The 26,220-nt window shown below is 44.5% G+C and overlaps 1 protein-coding gene and 1 long non-coding RNA gene across 8 annotated transcripts; both read left to right on the top strand.

Moving 5' to 3' along the window:
* Positions 1–719: 719 nt before the first annotated feature.
* LOC119863792 lies at positions 720–6,834 on the top strand. Of its 2 annotated transcripts, none has more exons than XR_006277952.1 (2): positions 720–1,141; positions 6,156–6,834. It is a non-coding gene; the product is annotated as an uncharacterized LOC119863792 (long non-coding RNA). The 2 variants fall into 2 exon arrangements; XR_006277953.1 differs by lacking the exon at positions 720–1,141 and adding an exon at positions 1,151–5,455.
* A 2,418-nt stretch (positions 6,835–9,252) lies between these two features.
* On the top strand, positions 9,253–18,662 carry NR4A2 (nuclear receptor subfamily 4 group A member 2). 6 transcript variants are annotated; one of them, XM_038422639.2, is made up of 8 exons: positions 9,253–11,184; positions 12,832–12,953; positions 13,398–14,263; positions 15,050–15,179; positions 15,550–15,713; positions 16,451–16,653; positions 16,886–17,064; positions 17,183–18,662. In XM_038422639.2, the coding sequence occupies exons 3-8, from the start codon at positions 13,400–13,402 to the stop codon at positions 17,437–17,439; spliced, it is 1,797 nt and encodes a 598-aa protein (XP_038278567.1). In that variant the 5' UTR covers positions 9,253–11,184; positions 12,832–12,953; positions 13,398–13,399; the 3' UTR covers positions 17,440–18,662. The 6 variants fall into 6 exon arrangements, with proteins under 6 accessions (XP_038278567.1, XP_043361065.1, XP_038278570.1 ...); XM_043505130.1 differs by having other exon boundaries at positions 9,265–11,184; positions 13,576–14,263; positions 15,550–15,638; XM_038422642.2 differs by having other exon boundaries at positions 9,268–11,184; positions 15,550–15,638.
* Positions 18,663–26,220: the final 7,558 nt, after the last annotated feature.

Below are 26,220 nucleotides of genomic sequence, written 5' to 3'. Positions count from 1 at the left end.
GCATTTCGTGTAGCTCCCGAAAGCTTATGCTCTAATAAATTTGTTCGTCTCTAAGGTGCCACAAGTACTCCTTTTCTTTTTGCGAATACAGACTAACACGGCTGCTACTCTGAAACCTACTTTATCATAAATCATTATACACTTTACAAAGGAAAGAAAAGGAGGACGTGTGGCACCTTAGAGACCAACACATTTATCGGAGCATACGTTTTCCTGAGCTACCGCTCCCTGCATCCGATGCATTTTTTTTTTTTTTTTTTTCTTTTTGCGAATACAGACTAACAGGGCGGCTACTGTGCAACAAAGGGAAGAGAAGCCCCAGGCAGGAGAGGCCAGTGAACGTTCATGGGCAGGACTCCTCGTGTGCGGTTCTTAAAGGAACTTTGCTGTGGGAGCCGAGACCCAACGCCTCGGCCGTGGGAGAAGATTTCACAAACCCCAGGATCCCTGGAAATGGTTTTCGCTGCGTGAGCAGTTCGGATTGAGAGGTTCCCCTTGCGGCGTTTGCGCTTCCACCCAGCCGTGGCGGCGCCTCCCTGTCCGAGCTCCGGGCGGCGGCGGGGAGAAGGTCTGCGGCAGCTTCGCTCGTCTTCTCTTGGAAGCGGGCGGAGCGGGATTTCCGTGGCCCGGGGGGGACGCCGGGCTCTCCAGGCAGGCCTCTGGGGTCACGGGCGGGGCAGAGCCCGGGCTGGGGGCGGAGCTCTGGGTCAGCCTGCTGCCGCCGGGGGAAGCCCTGCGCCGGGCCGGCCTTCGAGAGGCGCCCGCCCCAGCCACGGTTTCCGATCTGCGGCCCGGCGTCAGTGGAAAATCCCCCCGCCCGCGCCCGGGCCGGGCTATTTATCCAGCGGCGCTGCCGTCACGGAGAGCGGCGCCGCTGACGGGGGAGCTGACGCTCTTGGCCGCTCCCGCTGGGCTTGCGGCGGCTACAATGGGGCCCTGTGTGGCGCTGGGAACGGGGCGCCCGCAGCCCCCGCTTTCTCCTCCTCCGGCTGCGGCGAGAGGGGGGCGGGCGCCGCTGCTAGCGCCGCCTCCGGGGCGCGCCTGGCCTCGTCCTGCCTCCCCTCCACTGGCGGCGCCCGGCGCGGCGCGGCTCTGACGGGAGGGACGCGCGACGGGACAGCGCGGGCAAGAGAGGAGCCAGGTAACGTGGCCAGGCGTGTGCGCGCCGCTTTGTGGGGGACCGGTCCCGCAAGCAACGCAAAGCAACTTCGGCTCATAGCACCCTGCCCGGAGACGGGGAGACTCCGCCCCCCGCGGCGGGCCGGGGCTGGGGACGTGTAGAGGCTCCTTCAGCTGCCGAGCTCTCTGTTGTCCCCGCCAGTGCGGGGCTTCCGGGAGAGTCCAGCTGCAGCCCCGGAAAGCCGCGATCGGGGGGGTGTACGACTGCCCTGCCCGCTTCCCCAGTAAAGGAGCGAGGGTGGGACCCGGCCTTCCAGCGGCGCGTAACTGCTTTTTCTCCAAACAGCCCCGCGGAATGGAAAGTTGAAAACTAAATTCCAATAAAGCTTTTGCCTAATTTAACTTAACCGAGGTTTCTGTCGCCCTGGCAGTCTGCCTGCCTGTCTCGATTTAATGGCGTTAAGCTAGGCTTTTTTTTTCCCCAAGTACGATTCCATCAGGAGTTTTCTGCACAGCTGGATTTCCGCTGGGTGCAGATGTTGCTAATGGCAGTTTAAGCACGGATGGGCAGATAACATATGGAATGCAACATGTTGCCATATGGTCCGCTTAGCCTTTCACCTCCAAGAATATCAATCAAATATGTTCTGGGAGAAATTTAATGACTCTCTGAACAGGAAGATGAATTGCTTGGTACGATTTATATTCCTTGACCTGATGCTATATAACAATAAGACGGTAAATGGAACTCACCGTTCTTATAATAAGAATGTGATCAAATAGGGTTGATTTCAAATACTATAAACATTTGCATGTTAGGCTCTTGACAGCTGTCAAATTATTCAGACAGTGAAGCGTGCCCCGATAAAAGCATGTCCACAATAAAAATGGACAACCACAGCTTCAACAGTCTTCAGTAAAATTGCCTACATGTATCTCTTGAAACATTTGACAGTATAAAACATTATTATTTATAAACACTCCAATATCCAAAACTATCCACGCTTGTACATCATGAACCAGGAATGGAGAAAAAGGGAGAGGTGCTATGGAACTAAGTATTAGGATTCTCCAAAAAACTAGGAAAATAGATCCTGATAAATTTGTTGCGTCTCAGTAATTTCAAACAGGTTTACATCAGGGACCAGATCTGTTTATCGTTTTATGACCTAAAGTTTTTGACTTCAGTATGATTAAAAATTTTTGGCAGAAATTACACTTGCCTAAAAATTAAGTAGCTAACTCTTCCAGCCGAAACAGGTATGTATACCCTTTCATTGTTGAGCTTATACTTTAATGTAAAACACTTGGGTCCTAATCCAAAGCCCAAAAAATCAATGGAAAGCCTCCCATTGCCTCCAATGGCTGTTGGATTGGTCCCTTAGAGAATTTACAAAGCCTCTAGTATTCTGTTTTAGTGTCACAGCTGCAGTGTTTTGAAGTGTGAGCAGATTCTAAAGGACCTGCCTACCTGAACCTCTAGGGTGTTTATTTTTTTTATATATTTGCGCTCACTCTGAGTTAATTTTTCAAAGGCCTTTTTACTTTTAACAACTAATGTATTGTATTCTTTCCCTCTGATATTTCTTTCAAGATGGAAAGAAAATTAATACAATAAAAGCAGGAAAGAGAGATTTAAAATCCATCATATAACCATTTTGAGTTTGTCACTGATATTATTAAATCTTAAATTAAATTACTTTACTTACGCGCAGGTAATCAATATAGATTGCAAGCTCCTTGAGGCAGGGGCTGTCTCTTTGCTATATGTTTGTACAATGCTTAGAACTATGGGGCTCTGACCTCTAGGTGGTATTGTAAGACTAATAATAACTATTACTGTATATCCCTCTGGGATAAACATGATAAATTATTAAGAACGGTTGGTCAGCTAATAGAAAATGAGGTTTCATGCTCCCAAAAATATATATACCATAAACAGGATATGTGAGCATATTTTAATATACTATATGTTTGGAGGTATGTATGGATCATGTGAAAAAATTCTCTTTTTACAGGAAGTTATTTCCTTTTCCCAACAGAAAACCAAACTCTCTCTCTCTCTCTCTCTCTCTCAGTATACTGGCACCATTCTTATTCCATTGGCTGCACAAAGAGCAGAATTGATCCCCTATTCCTAGTACGTAATTACAGGAGCCTTTCCATCTAAATATGTGAAGGCAAAGTTTGAGTTGCCCACATATGAAATAACTTATCATGTTGGGCACAATGACTTATTGCCATTTTGTCAACAAGGATAAAAAATACTGTAGAGCCAAAGACTCTAGCATGCCACATAATTTGTTTGACTTAAAAAAACATTTTGATCAGAGTATGCTTAGAAAAAATGGTATTCTGTTAATGCTTCTAGTATTTAACAGGATTTCCAATGGATGAATATTGTGGCAAGTATCACTGTGTTGTGATCTACAACTACTGTTCTCATAACATGGAGAACTAATACTTTTCACTCCAGTGTGTTTGATCCATGCATGATCTTCCTACTTATTGTGCCTGATTGAGAACTTTAAAAACAAACAAATAAAACTGCACAGAATTATAAAGATCCCTTCAAGGGGACCTACATTCTATGAGTCTCTATGATTTTGTTTTGTACTCATTTTCACTTTTAAAAAATGCAAACCTCTTCTACAGGCATTAGTTCTGTTTTTTGTTCTCTATGAACTGATTCTGTTCATGCATGTCCCACTCCCACATATGACTTTTTTGTAGAATTACTGTCTTAAAGTCCTAGGTAACATCCATTATAATTTTAACTTAATCCTGTAGTCCTAAAGGTGCTCATTAAAGTCAGTGGGGAGCTTTGGCTGAGTAAGGACTATGAAGTCCAGGTCTAAGAAGTGGCTGATTGCCAAAATTAGCCCTATAGAAGGATTGAACTGCATTTGAACCTGTCAACATTATTCTAATGACCTGGGGAGGGAATCACATTGTTAGTGATTTGGTAAAACACTGGATTTTAAAGTATTTGTTTAGATATGGGTCTTCTAAAATTTGGACTTCAATGCCAAAAAGGGTTCATTATTCACATTCTTATCTCTTAAATTGCCAACTGACTGGAACACTGATTACATAATGGTGCACATACTTCATCTGTGGCAGGAAAGGAGAGGGAATTTAAAAAAATTCAAACATCACATATTGTGGATCCTAAATGCATTAGTTTCCTCATAGTGTAATTCTGATTGCATTACAACCACAGCTGTTTATCATTCACTCTGATGTATTAAAATATTTTGCACTTTTGCTTTTCATTTTGATGTAAGAGCTATAGCAATATATGACAAACTTTAGAGAGTCAACATTATGCTGCTCCCCCTCATGTAAAAGTGTGCCTCTGATTTGTATAATAGTACTACAGTACTTCTTTTTGTATAATGGTGAACAGATTGTCTCCCATCTTTCATTTTAAAAAGTCACTTTTTATTACTAAAGTGACCAGTACATCTCTTCTAAAATGGTTCAGTCTATTAAGTTACAAATGTGTAGACAATATCACATTGATATGCAGTTTTTAGTTTATCTCTTTTTTTTTTTTTTTTTTTTTTTTTTAAGTGGGACTATCATGTAAATATATAATGTAAAAGTGACTTCCTATTTAATACTTTTTCAGATTGACAGTTGTTTTAATTGTGTTTTGTGTTCTTGTATTTAGATACCAAAATACAGCATTTCACTACATTTTATAAAATTGTGTTTTTGCATTTATTTTATGTAAGGTTCTTTTTAAAAGCATGTAGCCTTGAATGTTTGTTCTCCCTTTTTTTTTTCACATCATTACTCTGATACTGCTTGATTAGCTCCCTCCCCAGTCATGATTGGTAATTAAAATAGGCATTAAAATTAGTCACTTAGCAATTTTGCTGTTCAATTGGCAATTAAATTACTTAATTGCAATTAAAGTCCTAATTTTAATTGGCAAAATGATAGATGTAGATTTAAGATAATATGTATAAATACTTTAATAAGTGTCTATATAAGGATTACTTAATTACTCAACTTCAAGTTTATGCTGTTAACTTTAGAACTTTTAAGTGAGCAATGAAATTTATATTAAATCTATTCTAAGGATATGGTAATTAGATGTATTACTTATCATGATAAGGGTCTTTGCTATAAGTTATTTCTCTTAAAACTGGTGTGAGCTAACCATTGAAATATACACTATTCATCATCTTACAAACTAGTCATACTTTTAGTTTTGTGATTCAATGCGACTTTCATTCAAATGGTAGATTGGCCTACTGAAGTAGTCTAAGATTATTCTGCTGAACATAAGTGAGACTGAACTACAGTAAACTGGTCATAATTTCAGGTGAGAATAACTAAACCCTATATTTTATTTCAAGTTGGAATTTCCAACTATTTCATGGATATTTGTTGAAATAAAGGATGATTAAAAAAAGCAAACCTGTTTTAGAAAGATTCTGAAGATGAAATTTTAAAATACTGTTGTACATGTGAATTTTGACTAACTTTACTTGTGGTCACTTTACCATAACACAGGGTATCAGTGAGACTTGCTTAACAAATCTATAGTTAAGAGCTTAAATCACATGCTATGAAACGTGTTTGCATTATTTCCCTTTATTTCAGTGGGACTAGATATCTAGGAAAAAGCAAGCTGTTTGGGCGGCCTGTTCGTATATCCGGTGTATATTTACAATATACAAATATTTTTAGCTCTTAAATTGAAAGCATTCTCAGTTTAGACACAGTATAATGGAATAATTACTGATTGATAAGATTGCATGTTTTTATGAGTGCTTTTAGACTTGTATGTAAATATTATCTTAATATTTTGGATGTGTTAGAATGTCAACTGTGTGCATTAAAAGATCATTTGGGGGGGTTGTTTTAAAATATTTCTCTGAAGTTTTTTATTCATTCTAAACCAATTATTTGCATATAATCCAAAAGGTATGTCTTTTTAAGTCTATTTTTGTTGGTTTTATTCTATTTACATTCGTAATAGAAGAATATAATAATTTTTCTACAAGTCAAAAACAAGGCAGAAAAGAAAATTGCATGCAAATTGCCAAAGATCTGGATCATACATATTACAGACATATCAGCTTACCTTATTCTTAAACTATATCAGTGGAAAAGTATGAAATGAAATTGATTTGTGTGGGGTTTCTTTTAAATATACAGACTTAATTGCAGCAGAAAACTCAATTTGAAGACACTCGGCAATTCTCAGAAGTTGCATTCTCGCAAGAATCCAATATATGGGACAAATGTTTATTATGAAACTACTGCCAATGTCTAGCTACCTCTCTTTGCTCCTAACTCCAAGGAAGGGTAGTGCATCACTTCACTGGTTAAAGTGGTTGTTATGTTGCCTTTTAAAATAGATTCCTAAAGTGGTCTTAATGAAAAGGTAGTGCTCTTATTTTCACTCTATGTAACTATACTCTGTAAATTAAGGTTTTTTTTGCTTTTTCAGAATTCTATTCCTGTCATTGATCCCACTGAAGTCATTGGGAGTCTTACTGTTGACATCAGTAGAGTGATGCATATACAATGTTTCATACGTTTTTGAGATGAAGAAAATACTTATTTCATGCAAGCCTTTATTAACCATTTTAATTAAAAGTTCCCTGGTTAAGGTTCAATTTCTAAATTGTGGTGTATTTTAAATGTATATACAGATTATGTGCAATATATACAATAAAATATTATAAGAGTTCCCTTGAGTGGTATTTTTTTTAGATTTTAACTTAGTGGTATGTAACTATTATAAAAATGCACATATAACTACTGGTCTTTTGCTAATTTTCAAAGTTATCAGTGCAATAGGACCACTGATCTATTAGTCTAAAAATGTTATTCTTTAAGTTTTTTTAAAAGATGGCATAAATTGTGGATTTAGAGGAGGGAGGGAACACAGTGTCCAAAAAAACCCCCAACAACCCTCACTATTGAAATGTGGTTGGTATGAGGAGAAAAGACACAGTGAAAACTTTCAGTGCCATCAGTCTAGTCTTCTTAAAAACATTTAATATTTTTGAAAATCAAAGCTCTTTTAATTTTGCTTAGGCTCTGTAGAACTCTTCATTTATTTTAAAAGGACAAAGGCCAATAATTTTCATATTTTTATTCCACTCTGTATTTTTTCAAGAAGATGGCAGTAATGAAATAACATTTAGAAATACAGAGAACATGTTTTTTAAGAACTGTATGAACTCTTCCCATTTGTCTACAAAATCTTTATAAGGTTAGTCATTAGGCTTTGGGCCTAAAAAAAGACAGCACATCCCGTCAAACTGCCACATCATGGTTTCTCTGTATAACAATTTTGAACAGCTGGAGTCACTTTTAGTATGGGAAATCACTTACATTTAGCCCATTGTTTTACTGTTTATAAGTGTGTGTGTGTGTGTGTGTGTGTGTGTGTACACACACGTGCTACAATCACACACACGCTACACACACACACGCTACAATTGTTAAGTTGATTTTACTTAATGTTTTAAAAAATATGCTTTTGGTTTTCCAAACTTGATTTGAATTTTGTTAGGCGATTAAAAAGCCACTATTTCACATGGTGTTTGTGGACATAAAAACTCTTCTTTCTGAGGAGTTAGATTCCTAGAATCTGTCCCAAAATCGAGAGAACACCATGCCAATTTATTTAGAAATGATTTTAAAGGCTTGAAGCAATATACAAGTTGTTATAGTGATGGTTTCTATGCTGCTCTTCCAGAACCATATGCCATTCTGTACAAGGAGACAAGGTGGGTAAGGTAATATCGTTTAGTGGAACAACTTCTGCTGGAGAGAGGGACAAGCATTTGAGCTTACAGAGGGCTTTTCAAATGTTTGTCTGTCTTACCAGCAGTAATTGATCCAGTAAAATTTACCTGCCTTGTATTTTTAACATCCTGTGCCCAGCACAGTACCATACCACTGCACAGGCTGTCCAGGTGCGGTTTTGTATTGATTGTGAAGTCTAGCCCCCTACTGGTGGGATCCCTGAACTGTAGTGGCTGGTGGTTTTGATTGGGCTGCTGCTGCTATACTTCTACCACTTTTGGTGGTGGTTTAAACCGCTTCACACACTGTTCATGTGTGAACACATTTGGCTGTTGGACATCAGGATTCCTACTTAGCATAGGAGTAGCTGCAGCCCAGTTTGTCACAACTACTGTTATCCCTTCACCAGAGGCATAAAAGAAAACCCAAAGATGCCAAGTATAGGTTTAATTTTGGTACAGAGCGGTGAGTGAAAAGAACTTTCAGTAATGTTTTGCACGGGTTAAAACAATACCTTCCCCGTCTTTCTGGAAAGTAATTGTCCTCGTGGAAACTCGCTTCTCTTGTATTTTAGGAATGAGATTGATACGGATTCAACATAGCTGCATAAAACCCCGAGACAGATCATCATGCTTACCTGCAGAAAAATCATGGGAAACCTGCAAAATTGCAATTCGGAGAGAGCTATCGCAAAAAGCTACGGGGGAGGGAGGGGGGAGAAGAGCGTGATCCACTTGTGAGCGCCTTTGAAGTACAGTGGCTCAGGGGAGCTTTTAATAAGAGCGTTGACAAGGGCAGATACATTGCTTTAAAAAAGAAAAAAAAAAAAACCCCTCTCCCTCATTTATAGTTATTGGCAGGGCTGGTTGTAGCCATGGCTGTGGCAGAGTATCAGAGAAGCAAAGCCGGTGCGTGCGGCAATCTCATGTATCCGACCAACTTCTGTGGGTGAAAGAGCGGAGCTAGTATCGTACAGACAGTAGCACAACCTTCCCGGGGATTGCTAAGGTACCAAGCCACCCAGCCCCTACGTGACTCCCGCTGTGCGCCCGCGGGCACCGAGCCTGGGCGGCTCGCGAGCTTCCGAGCGGGGCTACTTAAAATAGCCCCGCCCACTCTGGGGCTATAAGCGGCTCCCCCCACCGCAATGGAGCAGGCAGCCGGCCAAGCAGCTGCTATTTTTGGCGCAGCCGGCTGCTTGCGTCAGTAGCGGCGGCCCCTTGCGTCACGCGCCGCCCCGCCCCACTCTCACTTTTTCCCTTTCGTTCGCTTCAGCCCACGGGCGGCGGCTGACGCTGCTGCGCTCATGCTAATGAGCCCCCTCCCCCTCCGCCGCTCGCCCCAGCCTGCAGCCGCCGCGGAGCTTAAGGTGGCTGCCTCAGGTTCCCCTCGCGCGGCGCGCCTGGCACGCCCGGGGCTATTTATAGCGCTGCCAAACATAGCTCCCGTGTGATGCCCGGGGCGAAAGGGGTGGGCTGCCCCCGGGCCCCCAGCGCAGACACGCGTCCTGGCTGCAAAGAGGGTCGGAGGAGTTGTATCAGGGCAAGCCCCTTCCCGCTGGTGGGGTGGGGGAGCCATCCAAAGGGAGCTGCTTCCTTGCACCGTGGGCGTCAGGTTAACAGAGGTTTGAACCCCAGCACAGGGAAATCAGATGCTGCAGTCGTCGGGGGAACCAGGATAGATGAGGTGCTTCCCTGAAGCTTTACTGAAACCCCATTGAAGACTGCCGGGCAGGAGCTGGGCAGGGGCACCCGGACGGTCTCCGAAGGGGTCATGCCCTGCAGGGGAAGGGGATAAAACATAAAGCACAGGTCATACCCTCAGGTCGAGAGCCAGCTTTTCCTCCGGCAAAAGGGGAGGTAGGGACAGGTGTGGCTCTTGCGGGAACCCTATAATTGTTCCTATTATGTACGGGCAAGTATATCTCTTTTTAGCAGGCATTTTCTGCGCGCCTTCCCTTCCTTCTGTGAGTTGGAGTGCCCACTGCGAGCCTATTTCAGCAGGTTAACGTGCAAAACAGAGACAGGGCTGTGTGACAGCTTCTAGTATTACCCCGGTCTGAGTGAAGAGCACCCCCCACCATCACCCTTGCTCTGCACTTTTACTCTCGGTAGAGCACAGAGGTATTGCAGCCATGCTTTTACATTGCATAAGTTAAAGTAGAATGCGGGTAACCCCGTACAATCGGGTTCTTTATTCCACGCGTACAGGCAGAGACGGTGTCCACGGCGGGCCAGGAACTTTCCTCCAAAAACAAATGTGCATTTCCCATGCCTTTAATTAGCACTTTGAAGTGGTGCAAGCGCCGAAAATATGTTGTGAGATATAAACCAACCCAACCCCCCCCCCCATCTTCCTAATAATTGGACAACTTGTTGCGTGAAGCTGTATTGTTTTGAGAGGATGATTTCAAGGCACCGGCGGACTCAGATTTTATACAGTGACGATGGCTCTGCGGCGCGTAATAAAACATTCTCTCAAACAAGCCTGGAGAAAGTGAATCTGGTGCTAACAGGCGCTGCTTTTGTTTTTGGGGGGAAGAGAGGTCCTCATTTCTAGCCTGTAGAAAATGCCTCCAGGGGTCACAAAGAAGGGGAAAAATCTGTATCTAGCAAATGCATGAAAGTAGCGATGTCCGTATGTATGTACGTATGCAAGAAAAATCCCCGTACCGTACTGTGGTATAGACACACAACTTAGCAGACCCCGCGTAGACAGAGCAACGCACGTTATTATACAGTGTGCCTGCGTGCAGAGAGCCGCAGAGAGATCCTCTAAGGTGTATGACACGGCGTGGGGGGGGGTGAAGGGGGGAATCTAGTTCTTTGTTTACAGTCTAGCACATCTAGGGGGGTGTACGTGCGGGGGGGGATTGCACCTATTTTGGAAAAGCTGTAACAAGGTGAACCGAGGGAGCTTGTTCCCACCTTAAAATCTGCACTCTTGGTGATGTCACGTCGGAAATTTACCAAAGCAAGAACTGGCCAACTGTGGCGAGAGATCCAGCCCCTCGAATGGCTGATTGGGCGGGCAGCACTGACGTGCACTGACGCTTGGAGACTTTAGGTGCATGTTGGCTGTGGAATACGGAGCGCACATAAACAAAGGCACATTGGAGGGAAGGGCCAGTCTGTCCGGCTTGTTCGCACTGTGCTTTACTAGTACTGTACTTCCCAACAGAGAATAACTAGCGAGTGCTCCGTCATCGGTGGCTTTATCCGCCGATCTTCCCCCGGGAACCTGTTGTGCAGACGGTTGAATGAATGAAAAAGACATTGCTAACAAGTGAGTATTGATTTCTGTAAAATTCCCCTATTTAATCTTGTCGTTGATTTACAGCCCTGTGCAGGATGCCCTCAGTCTTCACAATGGACTCCAGGGGAGGGGGCTGGCAGGGTAGATGGAAATAGGAGGCGTTAAAATATTTTGTGTGTGGTTTTCAAATGCCACCTTCTTCGATGCTATATTTCCAAAATGTCATTCGGTTACTTCATCACTCAGTGAGCCTCCGATCTGGTTCTGTAAAAGATGCTAACATGAAATCAACTTTGGTGCAAGAATCTGCCCCTGACTGTCTGCTATAACTTTCACCTGTTTGGCAGACCTAGAATGTCGAAGTTGGGCTGTTCAGGTAAACGCGTGTAGCTGAGGCCTGAACTTACACGGTTAAACAGCAGGAGGAAAGTTCTGCTTGGGAACATTTTTCTCTCTCCATCTCCAAGGTTAGCAACCGGTGCTGGTGGTATAAGGCAGCTCCATAGAGTTCTTTAGTGTCCTATCATTTAGTTGCCTTTGATATTTATTGCTGCCGTGCGCGTGTTATAAGCTTGCAGGGGGTGGCTTGCAAGGCTGCTTGCTAGTTTCATCTAGCGTAGTTATTCTTTTCGGCGGTGATCCTTTCCCCTCCCCCCAACCTGCTATTTACTTAGTGTACACTGACCATCAACAAAGCAAGCCGTCAGGCCAGGCATTAATTAGAGGAAGAGAAAGGAGTGGCTATTTGGATCAAGTGGAGTTGGAATGAAGATGCGTAGTCGCTGTCTGTGGTGTCAATGCAGTCTGGAGATGTTAGGGACCTTAGCGTGGTTGATTCACCCGGCAGGGTGAATATTAAGTTTGTGGTTCTACCACTGGTAATGTGTTGCTTGTGTAAGGTGTCACACTATGAAGCAAATAGTATTGGTGGGGGTTTAAAGTCACTCCTGCTTAAAGGAGCTGGGGGTTCTGTTTATTTCTCTGGTCCCTTTTTGACTTTAGTTGTGCATAGTTAGAAAACAAAGCGAACAGATATTAGGCGGCGTTCATTTATTGTTAATTAAGATTTCCCTGGGTAAGCGCATCCACTGGAAGCATTTTACAGCACTGTTAACCAGGTTTCTTTAATCTGAAATTCCTTTGGCTTCTTTGATTGTCTAGTTACCTTATTTAACGTGGTTCGTTGTCATCTATGCCCCTTTTTAGAGCTGTTGTTAAAAGTCACATTGGATTGTAGGGACTTTCAAGAGAAGGTGCAAAACTGTGCCTTCCCCCTTTTGTTCTTCAATAACTGGACTCAGCTATTATTTGGGGAGGGGATATGTGTTAAAAATCCAATCAATTTTCCCTTCCGTGGAAATAATAGAACAAAAATAATTAAAAATAATAATGTAAATATCAACCTGCTTTCAGTAAGTTTTCTTCCCGATAATAACTCTTTGGGAGAACTAGTTTATATGCCAAAATGTCACAAGGACAACATTTCATATTCGCTGTGACTAGCTCTTTTTTCTTAAACTATTTTAAGTCTGATTTCTTTATTAAAAGGCCGCGCAATGCCTCTTACTAAAACAGGCAAGCTCTTGTACTAGAGAAGCTCACGGTTTTGTGATACTAAATTTGTTTCAAATCAATCCTTAGTAAATCTGAACATAAAGTCTATTGTGTCTGTTTCAGAGAACGTACTGGGCAGTCTGGAGTCCTCACTGATTTTCTAAAATCTTGGAAACTTTGTCTCCATTGAATTCCGACACTGTCCACCTTTAATTCCCTCGAAAACGCCTGTAACTCGGCTGAAGGTTTGTGAGCTTAATTTCTTTAATATTCAAAAGAAACAACTTCACACTGAAAGCCAAGTAACATAAGTAAGACACGTGCGTAGATGTGTTCCAAACAACTTCACATTGTGCAACTCACTTCATCGTGTTTCTTTACAAATGAACTAGCAGAAAATATCATTGTACACAGAAATAAAGCGACTGGTGCTCATTCGGTCTGTTTGTGGGGGCCTGAAAGACATTTTGGGGGTACACTATGCACTGTAAACATTCACAGACATCAGAGCTCTATGTACTTTAGTGTAATCTCTTTTTTTCCCCTGTGAACACGTTTTCTTTGCGCAATAAGAAGTGTGTGCGGCTTCCTAATGTGGCCCGCAGTGTTGTAGAAAGCAGGTGTACAAAGCAGGGGAGAAAGTATGCAGTTGACCAGGCTGAGTATATATTACACTGTTTCATTTCCAGCCATGCCCTGTGTTCAGGCTCAGTATGGGTCATCGCCTCAAGGAGCCAGCCCAGCTTCCCAGAGCTACAGTTACCACTCTTCAGGAGAATACAGCTCCGATTTCTTAACTCCAGAGTTTGTCAAGTTTAGCATGGACCTCACCAACACTGAAATCACTGCCACCACTTCTCTCCCCAGCTTCAGTACCTTTATGGACAACTACAGCACAAGCTACGACGTGAAGCCACCTTGCTTGTACCAAATGCCCCTGTCCGGACAGCAGTCCTCTATTAAAGTGGAAGACATTCAGATGCACAGCTACCAGCAACACAACCACCTCCCCCCTCAGTCGGAGGAGATGATGCCTCATTCAGGCTCCGTTTACTACAAGCCTTCGTCGCCCCCGACTCCCACCACCCCTGGCTTCCAGGTGCAGCACAGCCCCATGTGGGACGACCCTGGCTCTCTCCACAACTTCCACCAGAATTACGTGGCCACCACCCACATGATCGAGCAGAGGAAAACGCCGGTGTCCAGACTCTCCTTATTCTCATTTAAGCAATCACCCCCAGGAACCCCCGTGTCCAGCTGCCAGATGCGATTTGACGGGCCCCTCCACGTGCCCATGAACCCCGAGCCATCCGGGGCCCACCATGTAGTCGATGGCCAGACATTTGCAGTGCCCAATCCCATCCGCAAACAGGCATCCCTGGGCTTCCCAGGGCTACAGATTGGTCATGCTTCCCAGCTGCTGGACACCCAGGTGCCATCCCCTCCCTCCCGGGGATCTCCATCCAACGAGGGCCTCTGTGCTGTGTGCGGGGACAACGCGGCCTGCCAGCACTACGGAGTGCGTACTTGTGAGGGCTGCAAAGGTTTCTTCAAGGTGAGCTGGAGGTGCTGAGCAAGCGTGAGGAGGGTGGCGGAAGGGGTTAATTCACAAACTCCAAAGGGATCCCCCTCCTGTGCTCACCCACACCAATGCAAAGCAACAGCCTGGCCAAGGAGCTCAGGCGCAGATCCCACTGGGAGGGAGGGGAGAACGGCAAACACAGAAGGAGCAAGCAGGAGAGGAGGGCAAATGTTTGCAAATAACAGCGCCTTGTGCTCCTCTAAGCCCGATGTAGTTTTTGCAAAACTCTCCGCTGCAATGGGCCAAGACACATTGGTGTCCTTGGGGCCGGCCCCAAATGGCTGCAGGTCCTCGGCTAGAAGTTGCGTGCAGGAGTTGAGGAGGCATTTGCATGTGCTAGAAGCTGCCTTCCCCTTCAGATTGAAATTGGTTAGGACAGAGAACCGTGTCTAAACTAACCAAGTGGAACAGAATTCCCTATGGTAAAATTAAGTGATCTCTTTATTTCACCATCCTGATTGAATAATCTTATCATTTTAAATGGAGAAGGTCTCCAAGGAATGTAAATAATATGAATGCCCACGGATTTGTATTTACTGAGCGTCTCCTTCTCCTTCTCTTGGCATATAAAACACTGCTAGGAGCTGCAAGGTTAGCTCAAATGTTAACGCTATCAATTTTCTTCTGTTAAATGCCCTGGAAAAAAAGGGAGGGGAGGGGGGAATCCCAGCCATGCAGACACTTTAACTGGATCAGTTGGGGGCTGCAGAATTTAATGGAAATTAACAAATAATTTGTCATTTCCTTCTCTCCGTGCAGCGCACTGTCCAGAAAAACGCAAAATACGTGTGTTTAGCAAATAAAAACTGTCCAGTTGATAAACGCCGCAGAAATCGCTGTCAGTATTGTCGGTTTCAAAAGTGCCTTGCAGTTGGCATGGTCAAAGAAGGTAGGTCTTCAGCGTCCCCCGGCCCTTTCCTCTCAGATACACCCTCCCCCACACATACTTTCTGTTCCCTCTCCGCCCACCCCCACCCCAGCATGTCTTTGTGTCAGGCCTCAGCTGGGAGAATGATCTGATTCCCTGAAAGCCACACCGATTTTGATTCAAATAGGATCCCCTTAGAATAAAAAATAAAATAAAGCAGCATTTTTTTTACCCTTCTCGGCTGTAGCTCTTTGCAGCCTTGGTGATTTACACACATCAGGTCTAGGTTGGTACCTATAGCGGCGGGGGGGGGGGGGGCAGCATCTGCGTGTTTCACTCTCGTGTGTTATATGTGGGGGGAAGGAACGCTGAACAGCCTTTTCTTTCGCAGTGGTTCGCACAGACAGTTTAAAAGGCCGAAGGGGTCGCTTACCATCCAAACCGAAGAGCCCCCAGGAGCCCTCACCCCCCTCTCCCCCGGTGAGTCTGATCAGTGCCCTGGTGAGAGCCCATGTCGACTCCAACCCGGCTATGAGCAGCCTGGACTATTCCAGGGTAAGCTGGAGACAATATTAACATACAGACATAGCTGCAAACACGCACACACGTGCCCATATGCAGAGAAAGAGAGAACAGTAACCGACCCCCCTTCACTCACCACTAGCAAGACGCACACACCGCAGATGTCGGTCCCATTTGTTCCACAGAGTTTCGGGACTATCGTGACACTGTCAGGCACCCGTGTATACTCTGAGCACATGCTTTTCAGCTTCTACACACCCTGAATGCTGGTAGCCTGTAGTCCATGCACTGAGTAGTGATCCTGTGGCAAACTGGCCTGGGAGTGAGGGAGAAGGTAGCCTAGCAAGAATATTCGGTGTTATTCCAGCTGCGCGAAATACAGCATCTAATGACAGGGGGGTTTATTAAAATATATAAAGTGCTATAACTTTTATTAAGGGGTTATCAGGCTTTCCAGGAGGCTAACATCGGGACTGGCATGAATACTAACTTGCTAATTGTGTTGTGCAGATAAGAGTGAACTCTTCTCAATGCAGGGTGACCCTCTGTTTAGTCTGTATAGAAATGGCAATTTACATATTCAAAGCAGCGACCTCATAGCACCCACCCTAATTGAATTAATTGCCCTGGAACATCTAATTTCCTTACTGGTCAGAGAGAGGTTTAATTGTTATGAAAACCTGGCTCCCCTACTAGAAATGGGGTTAGCAATTTCACGGGTTATATATTTTAGAGAACCTCATTAAGTGCTTTTCAAAATGAAATTCCAGTTCCAGGCTAACCCTGACTACCAGATGAGTGGAGATGACACTCAGCATATCCAGCAGTTTTATGATCTCTTGACCGGCTCCATGGAGATCATCCGAGGATGGGCAGAAAAAATTCCTGGTTTCACTGACCTCTCTAAACCGGATCAGGACCTCCTCTTCGAATCCGCTTTCTTGGAACTGTTTGTGCTGCGGCTAGCATACAGGTAAATGGCCAACATTCAAAAGGCAACTTCTAGATTATTATGAAATCAGATCCTTTCATGGTCCACTGATCTGCGTTTTATTAACTCCTGGGTAATTAGGTGCCTCTTAAATCCTCCATTTATTGCTCTTCTCGTAATTAGTTGTTTAGCTTATCTTTTTTCTTTTTCCCCCCTTTCTCTTTCTCGCCTCTTCTCCCCCTCCCTACCCCCCCCCACATTGTATTAATTGCAGGTCCAGCCCAGTGGAGGGCAAGCTTATCTTTTGCAATGGGGTGGTCCTGCACAGGTTGCAGTGTGTCCGTGGCTTTGGAGAATGGATTGATTCCATTGTTGAATTCTCCTCCAACTTGCAAAATATGAACATCGACATATCTGCCTTCTCATGCATCGCTGCCCTGGCTATGGTAACAGGTCAGTACAGCTCTACCTTCTTGTGTTTGGTGTTTTAACATCACTACACAGCCCAGTTACCCTGTTCTGGTATCCACATTGTCAAACCTGTGATGTTCTGCATCCTTGTCTTTTGCAGAGAGGCATGGGCTAAAGGAACCCAAGAGGGTAGAAGAACTTCAGAACAAGATTGTAAATTGTCTCAAAGACCATGTGACTTTCAATAATGGAGGTTTGAATCGCCCCAATTATTTGTCCAAACTCTTGGGGAAGCTCCCTGAACTTCGCACCCTTTGCACACAGGGGCTGCAACGCATTTTCTACCTGAAACTAGAAGATTTGGTGCCACCTCCAGCAATAATCGACAAACTTTTTCTGGACACTTTACCTTTTTAAGACTTTTCCCATGCACTTAAAGTGAACTTTAAAGAAAATAAACTCGACCTGTCTGAAGGGGAATTCACCTGTGCGCAAAGCACACCTTTGGGTGCCAGATTCCCATCCCCAAAACTGTTGCTAACCTCTTGAAGGCAGAACGTGAATGGGCATTTTGGCTCTGGGGCATCAAGGATTCAGATGATGAACAAGGACAACTTAAATACCATGGTATAAGCTTTTTATTATCGGCTCAAAATATTATTAAGAAGGACTTCTGATTAAAAAGACGATCATATTTGGCAACGCCGGACTAAAACTCATATGATGACAAAGTACTAAGGTGACCCACAAGTCTCACCCTCTTAAAGACTAAAGTTTTCTGATGTAAAAGAAAGCTGTAATATATACTAAAAACTAAATGTTGCGTGGGTGGCATGAAATTAAAGAAGGCAAAGGCTTGTACATTTATCAGATGCAGTTTGGCTTTTTAAATTATTCTGTGCCTATTTATGAATAAATATTAAAAAAACAATTATAAAAGAAAGAACATAGATGTGTTTTCAAATAAAGAGAATTAAGTAACTCAATTAAATGGGAAAGCATGATGATTCTAGGACGATAATGTTATAGGCACTTGCTATTTCAGTAATGTCTATATTCTATAAATAGTATTTCAGACACTATGTAGTCTGTTAGATTTTATAAAGATTGGTAGTTATCTAAGCTTCAAACATTTTCTCAGTTGTAAAATAGGTGGGCACAAGTATTACAAAACCGAAATCTTGGACAAAGGGGCACATAGTGTTTGTAAACGCCGTCCAACATTCCTTGTTTGTAAGTGTTGTATGTACTGTTGATGTTGATTAAAAAAAGTTTATATCTTGATTATTTTGTTGTCTAAAGCTAAACAAATCTTGCATGCAGCAGCTTTTGACTGTTTCCAGAGTGCTTATAATATATATAACTCCCTGGAAATTACTGAGCACTTTGAATTTTTTGTTTTGTTTTTTATGTCTAAAATTGTCGGTTAATATATTATTTTATGTTTGAGTAATATTTTTAATATTGCCATATTCTGTAGTATTTTTCTTTGTATATTTCCAGTATGGCATATTATACAAGTCACTGCCTTTTTTTCTATGGTGTATGACAGTTAGAGACGCTGAATTTTTTTTCCTGATAAACTCTTTCTTTGGGAAAGACCATTTTAATGTTTACAACAATAAAACCATGTAAACGAATAGAATTTCGTCTCCTTTCTGTCTAAGCGAGAAGTACCAATACCAAAATCCATTGCAGATAAAGAAAATTGACGATATAGTAATAAAAAGTGAAAAGGAGAACGGATGAGCTGTGTCACTTATTTAGTAATTTGTGGAGCTGAATGTGCAAACTCTGAAGGAGGAGCAAGAGGAACACTTAAGACTAAAAGGTTGGTCCAGATTTTATTCTTAGGAGGTTCCTGTCCTTGTACTGAGTTCAAGCACTACTTCTAATGGCATAGAAGTCATTTAAAGCTTTGTGTGCATTATTTTTGTAAAAGCAAGCAACTTTTATGGATTTTATTTCCCAAATCCTGTACTGTAGCTCTTGCGGTCTGTTTGGGACGGGGAAAGTAAAGGGGACAGACGCTGGTGACAATCCCACAGATGTTGTTTTCTGAAGTCTGAAGATTATTTTTTAAAAATGTGTTTAAATTTTGTTTACATGGAAATATTTTCATTTTAGGGATCAGTGGAGCCTGGCTTAGAATACTTAGAGTTCTCTTTGAAGAAGGTGTCTGAATAAATAAGACAGGAATTGTCTGCTTTGACTCTGGCTTGCTCACAATAAATAAGTTGTGACACAGTCTCATATTTAGCGACTTCTAAAGTGTAAAGAAAATGAAAGCTAGAAAAGCTAATTTAACTGTTTATCGTGACCCCAGGCCTCTTGTATTTCAGTGTGAGACTGAGAAATAGGTCTCTGTTTCATAGCTTTGAACGATGCAGGCTGCAAATTAGTTTAGAAACAAAACGTGGATTTGAGAAATTGTGAAACAATATAATGAATTTAAAATATGGCCATTTGAATGATTAGCACCAACATATTATACTTGTGTGGTAAAATTTACAGTGAAATGAAAGCTTTGATATTATATCGGGGAATTAAGAAAACTTCAGTCTCTTATGCTAGCGAAGGAAAATGTATGTGGAGCTGTATCCCGGAGACTATGCTCAGATCTATTATTTTCAATCTGTTTTGAATATGTTATTTGCAAAGTATAATAAAGAAAATGGATGGACAGATTAGGGAGAAAGAGATAAAACCAGTTTTCCGGGTTTCCAGAAAAAGGGATTTAGGAGCGAGAGATTCTCAATCTCTTTTCGGAGTCTAGGAGCGTGGGAGGTAAAAGCCCAAGTCACAGCTAACAAACCTTATTAAAATAAGGAAATTTGCCTCCGGAGTTAGATAACTGGAGGCAAAGGAATGAGAAGGCGAGAGCCAAAGCAGGGGAAGTGCGAGTGTGTAGTTTAAACCTATTCCATCCCATTGTGCGGCTCAAGTCTGCGTAGATCGCATCAACTAGTTATTTCACTTCTTACCTGTTCAGGCTAACAGTGAATCCAGCTGATACCGTAGGAGGGTGTGCTATACAACGTACAACCCCGGTATCACTGAACTCCTGTCCCCGGGGTTGTACCGCAGCGACGCCCCGGGATCTTCATTGTCTTCCCTTCGGAGACTGGCTCTCCGGCTCCCCGCTTCATCCCCCAGGCTGCGCTTGGGCTAAGGCGGGCAGAGGACTCCCAAGCTCCAGAGCGGAGAAGGGACAGGTCCTGTGTCCAGCTTGTCTGTTGTTTGTCACTAAAGGGAGCAGGGTCGCGGGCTCTCCGCGGTACAATCTGCTCTCCAAGTCTCTGATGCTTTAGCAATACTGGGGATGTAAAATCTTCCCAATATCACCCAGCTGTTTGAGGCCAGAGAACTCAAAGTCTCTGAGCAGGAAGCTTCCGTCGCTGCGGATCAAACTTTGTAAGTTAGTGCCTGACCGATCCCTTAAGCAGAGAAAAGGTGAAGGATCAAATGGCAGGGCCCTATGATTGCCTCACGCAGTCCTAGAAATCCAAGCCGGAGTGAGATTCTCCAAAGACACTCGAAACTTTTTAGGTTCGGGGTTATTTTACTTCTTATCCCCAAATGCGCTGAAACTATCCCCCCGCTGGGCCAAATTCTGTTCCCTTGATGAAGTTACTCCGGATGTACTTAAGTGTATCTGTGATTATAACGGAGTTACTCCGCTGTTACCCAGATGTGCATGACGTCAGAATATAGCCCAAAGCTTTTAACAGATTAATATTTCTCTAGGTAAATGTACAGATTATGCAGGATACACGTCAACAGAGGGACAATAGTATTAATTTATGGAGACACCTAGAGTTTAAATCAATTTGGGAAGTAAAATTATTTTTATTTCCTGATGCTGATCGTCTCTCTTAGCGTCTGCAAACTGATTTCCTCCGTTTCGTGCGCTTCTTCTGAATGTCTTTTCGCTTCTCATTCTCAGGCACGCCTCTACCGGGACTTTGCTTATTACAGTTACTTTAAATGTAAAGATGCTGTTCTGTCAAGAACCACCTTTATATCTAGTTACGGACTCGCATCGGGGTCTGAAAGCTAGGGCACAAGGACGGAACGTGTTTTTTACAAGTGATGGAAGAATTCACTTGTGCCTGTGTGACTTATTTTCTCAGTCGCTGGACACAAATAGCCCAGCCTTTCCTTTTAGGTGCCTCCTGCACATCACTGAAGGACAATAAGTGGGTCTTGGGAGTTATTTTATATCTCCCTGTGTATCTAATAAACGTAGCTTTAGAGAAGAGAGATCCATTGTCATATGTACACTTTATGTAAATACCTCTAAAAAGAGAGGATTACTTAGCTCTATAATATATAGCTCTGTGCACACAATTAACAATTATGGGAAGAACTTTCTATGTTTTCTGTGTTGTTACAGATTTCATGTTCCCAGGGAAGTTCTCTGAACTAAAGAAAAATCTCCAGTTAGCCCAAATATGCAGAGACTCTTTCACAGTGACCTTTCGTTGTTCACATACTCTCATCCACTCATACCCCTTAATCCAGAGCTCATCTGTTGCCTCTCTGGCATGGAGACTGCTGAGCCAAAGCCCTTTGCAACAAGGCCTAACCTCTTCTGGGAGGCTGCATACCTGATCACTTTTGGAGGTCAACAGAGGCAAAATATTGCCCCAGCAGGGGACAATATTCTGAGTCAAAAGCCAGAAGGTGCAAGGACAATATTTTGCAGGTTTTAGTCGATGTAATTTTATTTGTTGTATTGCATGTGCGCATTGTTCTAAAATTATAGATCCTGGTTATATTCAACATCTGAAATGCTTCCAATTCTTTACACAGCAAACACTCCCATTTTTTCAGAGCAGTTATTTGATCCTGAACTCTGATAGACCATTCCATTATCACAGTCAATATAGGGGTGCTGGGATACACAACAAACAGAATCTAACAGTTGCTCGAGGCCTAATGTGCTCCCAATCCAACAACCTAACAAATAATACCACCTGCAATAGTGCCAGGGATGTATTTCTTTTTATTATATAATTGACTTTTTTAATTCTCTCGGTGTGTGTGAGTTTTAAAGAAATCAGTTCAACACCTTTGCACTTACCGGTGGTTATTGGCACATTGTAAACGTCACTCTTTGGTAGCTACTCCGAGTGCATGATTTGTTCTTAGTTCTACAATCATGTTTTGCAAATCATTTAGATAGAAAACAAAAATCTTAGTGTGGTTCCTCATCCCCCCCAAACCCACATAACAAATAATCAGTTTAAGATGATGAGGCAATACATCTTAGTGGCAATCTTTTAACATGTCATCAACCACTCGCATGCCTTAGCTCGAAGAGACCCCAATCTTGCTTCCATCGAAAGCAATGGCAACCAGCTCATTTACTTTAAAGAGCGTAGGGTCTGCCCATAAATCATTGATGCACCGGCGTGCCTGCAAGTGTGGCCGGACTTGTGAGCATGTGCGCCTCATTCATTGCCCTGTGGATGTGCCATCGCCTTCTGAAATAATTTTTCAGGCACTATCACAGATCTTAATAGTCAAATGAAGCCTTTCAAGCATTGAGAACGGAGGGAGAATCAGCCTGTCTCTGGGATGGCACTCATCAGAAAGGAGGTGCCACACCTGTACGCATACATTGCCAGAAGATCACAGGTTTCAGAGTAGCAGCCGTGTTAGTCTGTATTCGCAAAAAGAAAAGGAGTACTTGTGGCACCTTAGAGACTAACAAATTTATTAGAGCATAAGCTTTCGTGAGCTACAGCTACAGCTCACTTCCATCCGATGCATCCGATGAAGTGAGCTGTAGCTCACGAAAGCTTATGCTCTAATAAATTTGTTAGTCTCTAAGGTGCCACAAGTACTCCTTTTCTTATTGCCAGAAGAGTGAGTATACACACCAACCGCGAGACTACATGCATTTTTCTATTCATTGTTTATAATACATCGTTACTGTGCAAATAGCATCGTTTCAGCTAAGCCTATAGGTCATGTTGCTTCCCCAGCAGCAGCTATGGCATATGTCACAATAATTCGGCTGGTTATTGCAACAGAATGGAAAGGATACTGGTTTGCCTGGCTTGGGAAGGGTTTCATCTTCTACTCAAGGCTTATTCTCTGTAAATACCCTTAAACAAACCGGAGGTCACTTACTTTAATGGGAATCCCAGGACTAAAACCCGGCGCACCATTTTGAAAATACAGGGGATAACCGTTAGTCTCATAATAAAAGAAGCCAGGAAATTCAGGTTTCATCTTGAAATGCCGTCCTTACAACACATATGGGTCTCAGTTTTTTTCTTAGACAGATGGGGCTTATTGCCACATGCTCTGTAAAATCAGCAGCTGGTTGTGCATGCATATGCACTAAATGGTTTTACGTATATGTGGCGACAGGCACACACCTACTAGGAGCAAGTATAAAACACATGCAATCACTCACGGTTCAAACACCCCTGCAAGAAGGAAAGGACGCTAAAGACATGTAAGAATCTATTCTCCTCTGGGTATCACAAGGAATTTCCACTAAAGTGAACGGGAGTAATGCACACATTAAAGGGAGGGTGCCATTTCATGTTGCTTCAGAGCAGTTGTTTGAATTTAAATGTTACATGCTAGTATAGATTGGAGTTGATATCTCCGACGCATTTTAATACTACTATACACATACAGACAATTACCAATAATTTCTATGCACATTTACTTTATTTTATGCGGGCTCACCTATTTTCAGGGTATTCAGAGAGCCGTATAAGGCAAGTAAAAGAGCTTATGAGACTTCGTGTCAATTCATTATAGTCTTTTAAGCATATTTCTTTAGTGACAGTCATAAACTGGCACGTGCAGCACACACACATCGGTAAAATGAGTCAGGATGCATTTACTCAGGCACGCACCCGTTTATGCAATAGGTATTCAGCTTTGGGTCAAGTCCTACGCATATCGGAAATGATAGCAAGTCCTTAAACATCTGCCAAACGTCCAGCTAAATCTACCGCTGAAAGTTTTTGTTAGGCATAAGAAGCGATCCCATTTTTCAGTAGGGGAAAGCTGTCTGATCAAACGACAAAACCCTTGCAAGTGTAAGGAATGGATTACCCCGCCCCATGAATAACAAGAAATATAAATGCTAAGGTGGAGAAATTATGGCAATCGATTGGATTTCCCCCACTGCCTCTTTATCATCAACTATTGTTTCTGTGATCGGAGAAAGAAACAAACGCTGTGGACAATACAGGCGAGCACCGCCAAATTGTGCTGTGATTCGAGCTCTGCTATTGCAGGGCTCTGCTGCTGGGGGGGGGGGGTGACAGATATTTGGTAAAGGATTGTTTTACTTCCTGCAGCTAGGGAAAGTGCCTGTCCCACTTCCAGCTCAGAGAGCTCGCACACGGATCTAGCGCGGATGGAGGAGTCTCTCATCTTTAGTAGGCAAACGCCCAGCACTCGCGTTTATTATGGGGGAGTCTGCTGTGGTGTGAGACAGAGGGACAGGCAAAATGTAACCCTGCGGGCTGCTGTGGAGAGGGAGAGAGAAAGAGAGAGGGACTGAGCTTGAGCTTGAGTTGGACGGGGAGGGAGATGAGCCGGGCGAGAAAAAGGAAGAGTGGGACAAATGGACGCTGCGAAAGGGGCGGGGAGTGGCGGAAAGAAGGGACAGGAGAGAGCAGACGGGTAGGTGGCGTGGGAGGAGAGATTATGTAGGGGAATTGAGAAAGAAGAGGGAGAAAGAGCTCGGAGGGGGCAAAGAGAAGGGAGAAAACAAGAGATCGGGGGAAGGGAGAAGCCAGGGGTCTTGTGGGGTGGAGGGTAGGGGAGAGGGCACTGAGTCCTAGGGGGTAGGTCAGGTGGAGCTGGGGAAGGAAGGAGATATGAAGACTGACCCGCTGGGAGTGGGTGAGATCAGAGACAGCCGCTGGCCCCGAGCCTGGGGAGGACTCTTGGAGGAGGCGGAGGGAATCCGAAGTAGCTCAGGGATGTCTGGGTCTGGTGATCCTCTTCCCATTCAAGTTTTCTGCGGACTTCAATGGGAGGATGGAGCCCGGGGAGCGGAGCTGTGAACAGATGTCAGGATAGACACCAGCTGACAGTGGGTACCTGGGCACCGGGGACTGCAAAGGGGGTATCACCGGGGAGCAGGAGTCATGGTGAGAGCAGGGGACAAGGAGCCAGGAACATGGCTCTGTGCCTGACTCTGCCACCCCCGCGGTGTGACCACTGGGAATTGGCTGCACCCTTCGGGGCCTCCCTTCCCCCCTGCGCCCTTAGGTGCCTCTCTTCCCCCCGCCCCTTTTCAGGCTCATCATTGCAACGAAGGGAACGCTGGGGCCCTTTGATTTCCTTTAGTGCGGCCCCTTGAACTGAACTGGGCGCCTGGAGTTTGCCTGGGAAGGGCAGCGGCTGGGGTGGAGGAACTAGGCCGTCCTGCAGGGACGGGAGAAGCAGACACCCGCGGGAGCCCGGCGGTGGGTCCCTTCCCCACAGCGGGTCTAGGAGCAGGTATCAGACACATACAGCGCGGGCCGTTTGCAACCCAGCCGTCGTCACACGGGCCCCGGACGCCCCAGGCCACCGACGGGCCCTAAGGCAGCACCAGGCTGCGGCTCTAGACCCCTGCAGGTCCCTCACATCCCCCCCCCAGCGCCCAGAGGTGGGAGCTCCGACTCTCCCTGGAGCTCCCGTGCCCGCCCACGTGCTGTGCTGGGAGCTGGCCCTTTAAGTCTGGCGAAGGGACGCCGCTGTCGGCCTAGAGCGGCCATTTTGTGGCTGGCTCCGTTCGCCCTCGCGGCTCCGGGGCGCTTGGGTGTGGTCGGAGCCCGGAGAGCGGGCGGGCCGGTGGGTTCGCCAGGCCGGGGAATGAGTCCCGCAGCGGCCGGCGGGTGCCTCTGCAGCAGGGCGGCGGGAGGGAAGCGGACGGCGTGTAAGTAGCCGGGGGCGGGAAAGAGGTTGGGGAATCAAGGGCCCCTTGAAGGGGGGGGGGGGGAGAGACCGGGTGCTCCTTAGTTTGGTTTCTCCAGCCCCAGGGGGAGGCCGAGGCCGAGGCCGGCAGCCGCGTGCAGGTGCAGTTCAAAGATCGCAAACGCCAAGCTGCAAATTGGAGGCGTGACTGTCAAAGCGCTTTACCAACCTGTGTCTGTGGGCAACAGCAACATTTTGACCCCTTTTACCACCCCCCCCCCCCCGTTTCCAGGTCACTGTCCATAGCTCCAT

This window comes from Dermochelys coriacea, chromosome 11, assembly GCF_009764565.3.
Source record: "Dermochelys coriacea isolate rDerCor1 chromosome 11, rDerCor1.pri.v4, whole genome shotgun sequence".
Classification (NCBI taxonomy): domain Eukaryota; kingdom Metazoa; phylum Chordata; order Testudines; family Dermochelyidae; genus Dermochelys; species Dermochelys coriacea.
Note: the sequence above shows the minus strand (reverse complement) of the source record. Positions and strands in the feature narration are given on the sequence as shown.

Bases quoted from the DNA above. Each gene is read 5' to 3' on its own strand.
- NR4A2 (XM_038422641.2), top strand. From the start codon at position 13,352: ATGCAGTTGACCAGGCTGAGTATATATTACACTGTTTCATTTCCAGCC. The intron at 14,264-15,049 runs GTGAGCTGGAGG...CTCTCCGTGCAG, and splicing joins GCTGCAAAGGTTTCTTCAAG to CGCACTGTCCAGAAAAACGC. The intron at 17,065-17,182 runs GTCAGTACAGCT...TGTCTTTTGCAG, and splicing joins TGCCCTGGCTATGGTAACAG to AGAGGCATGGGCTAAAGGAA.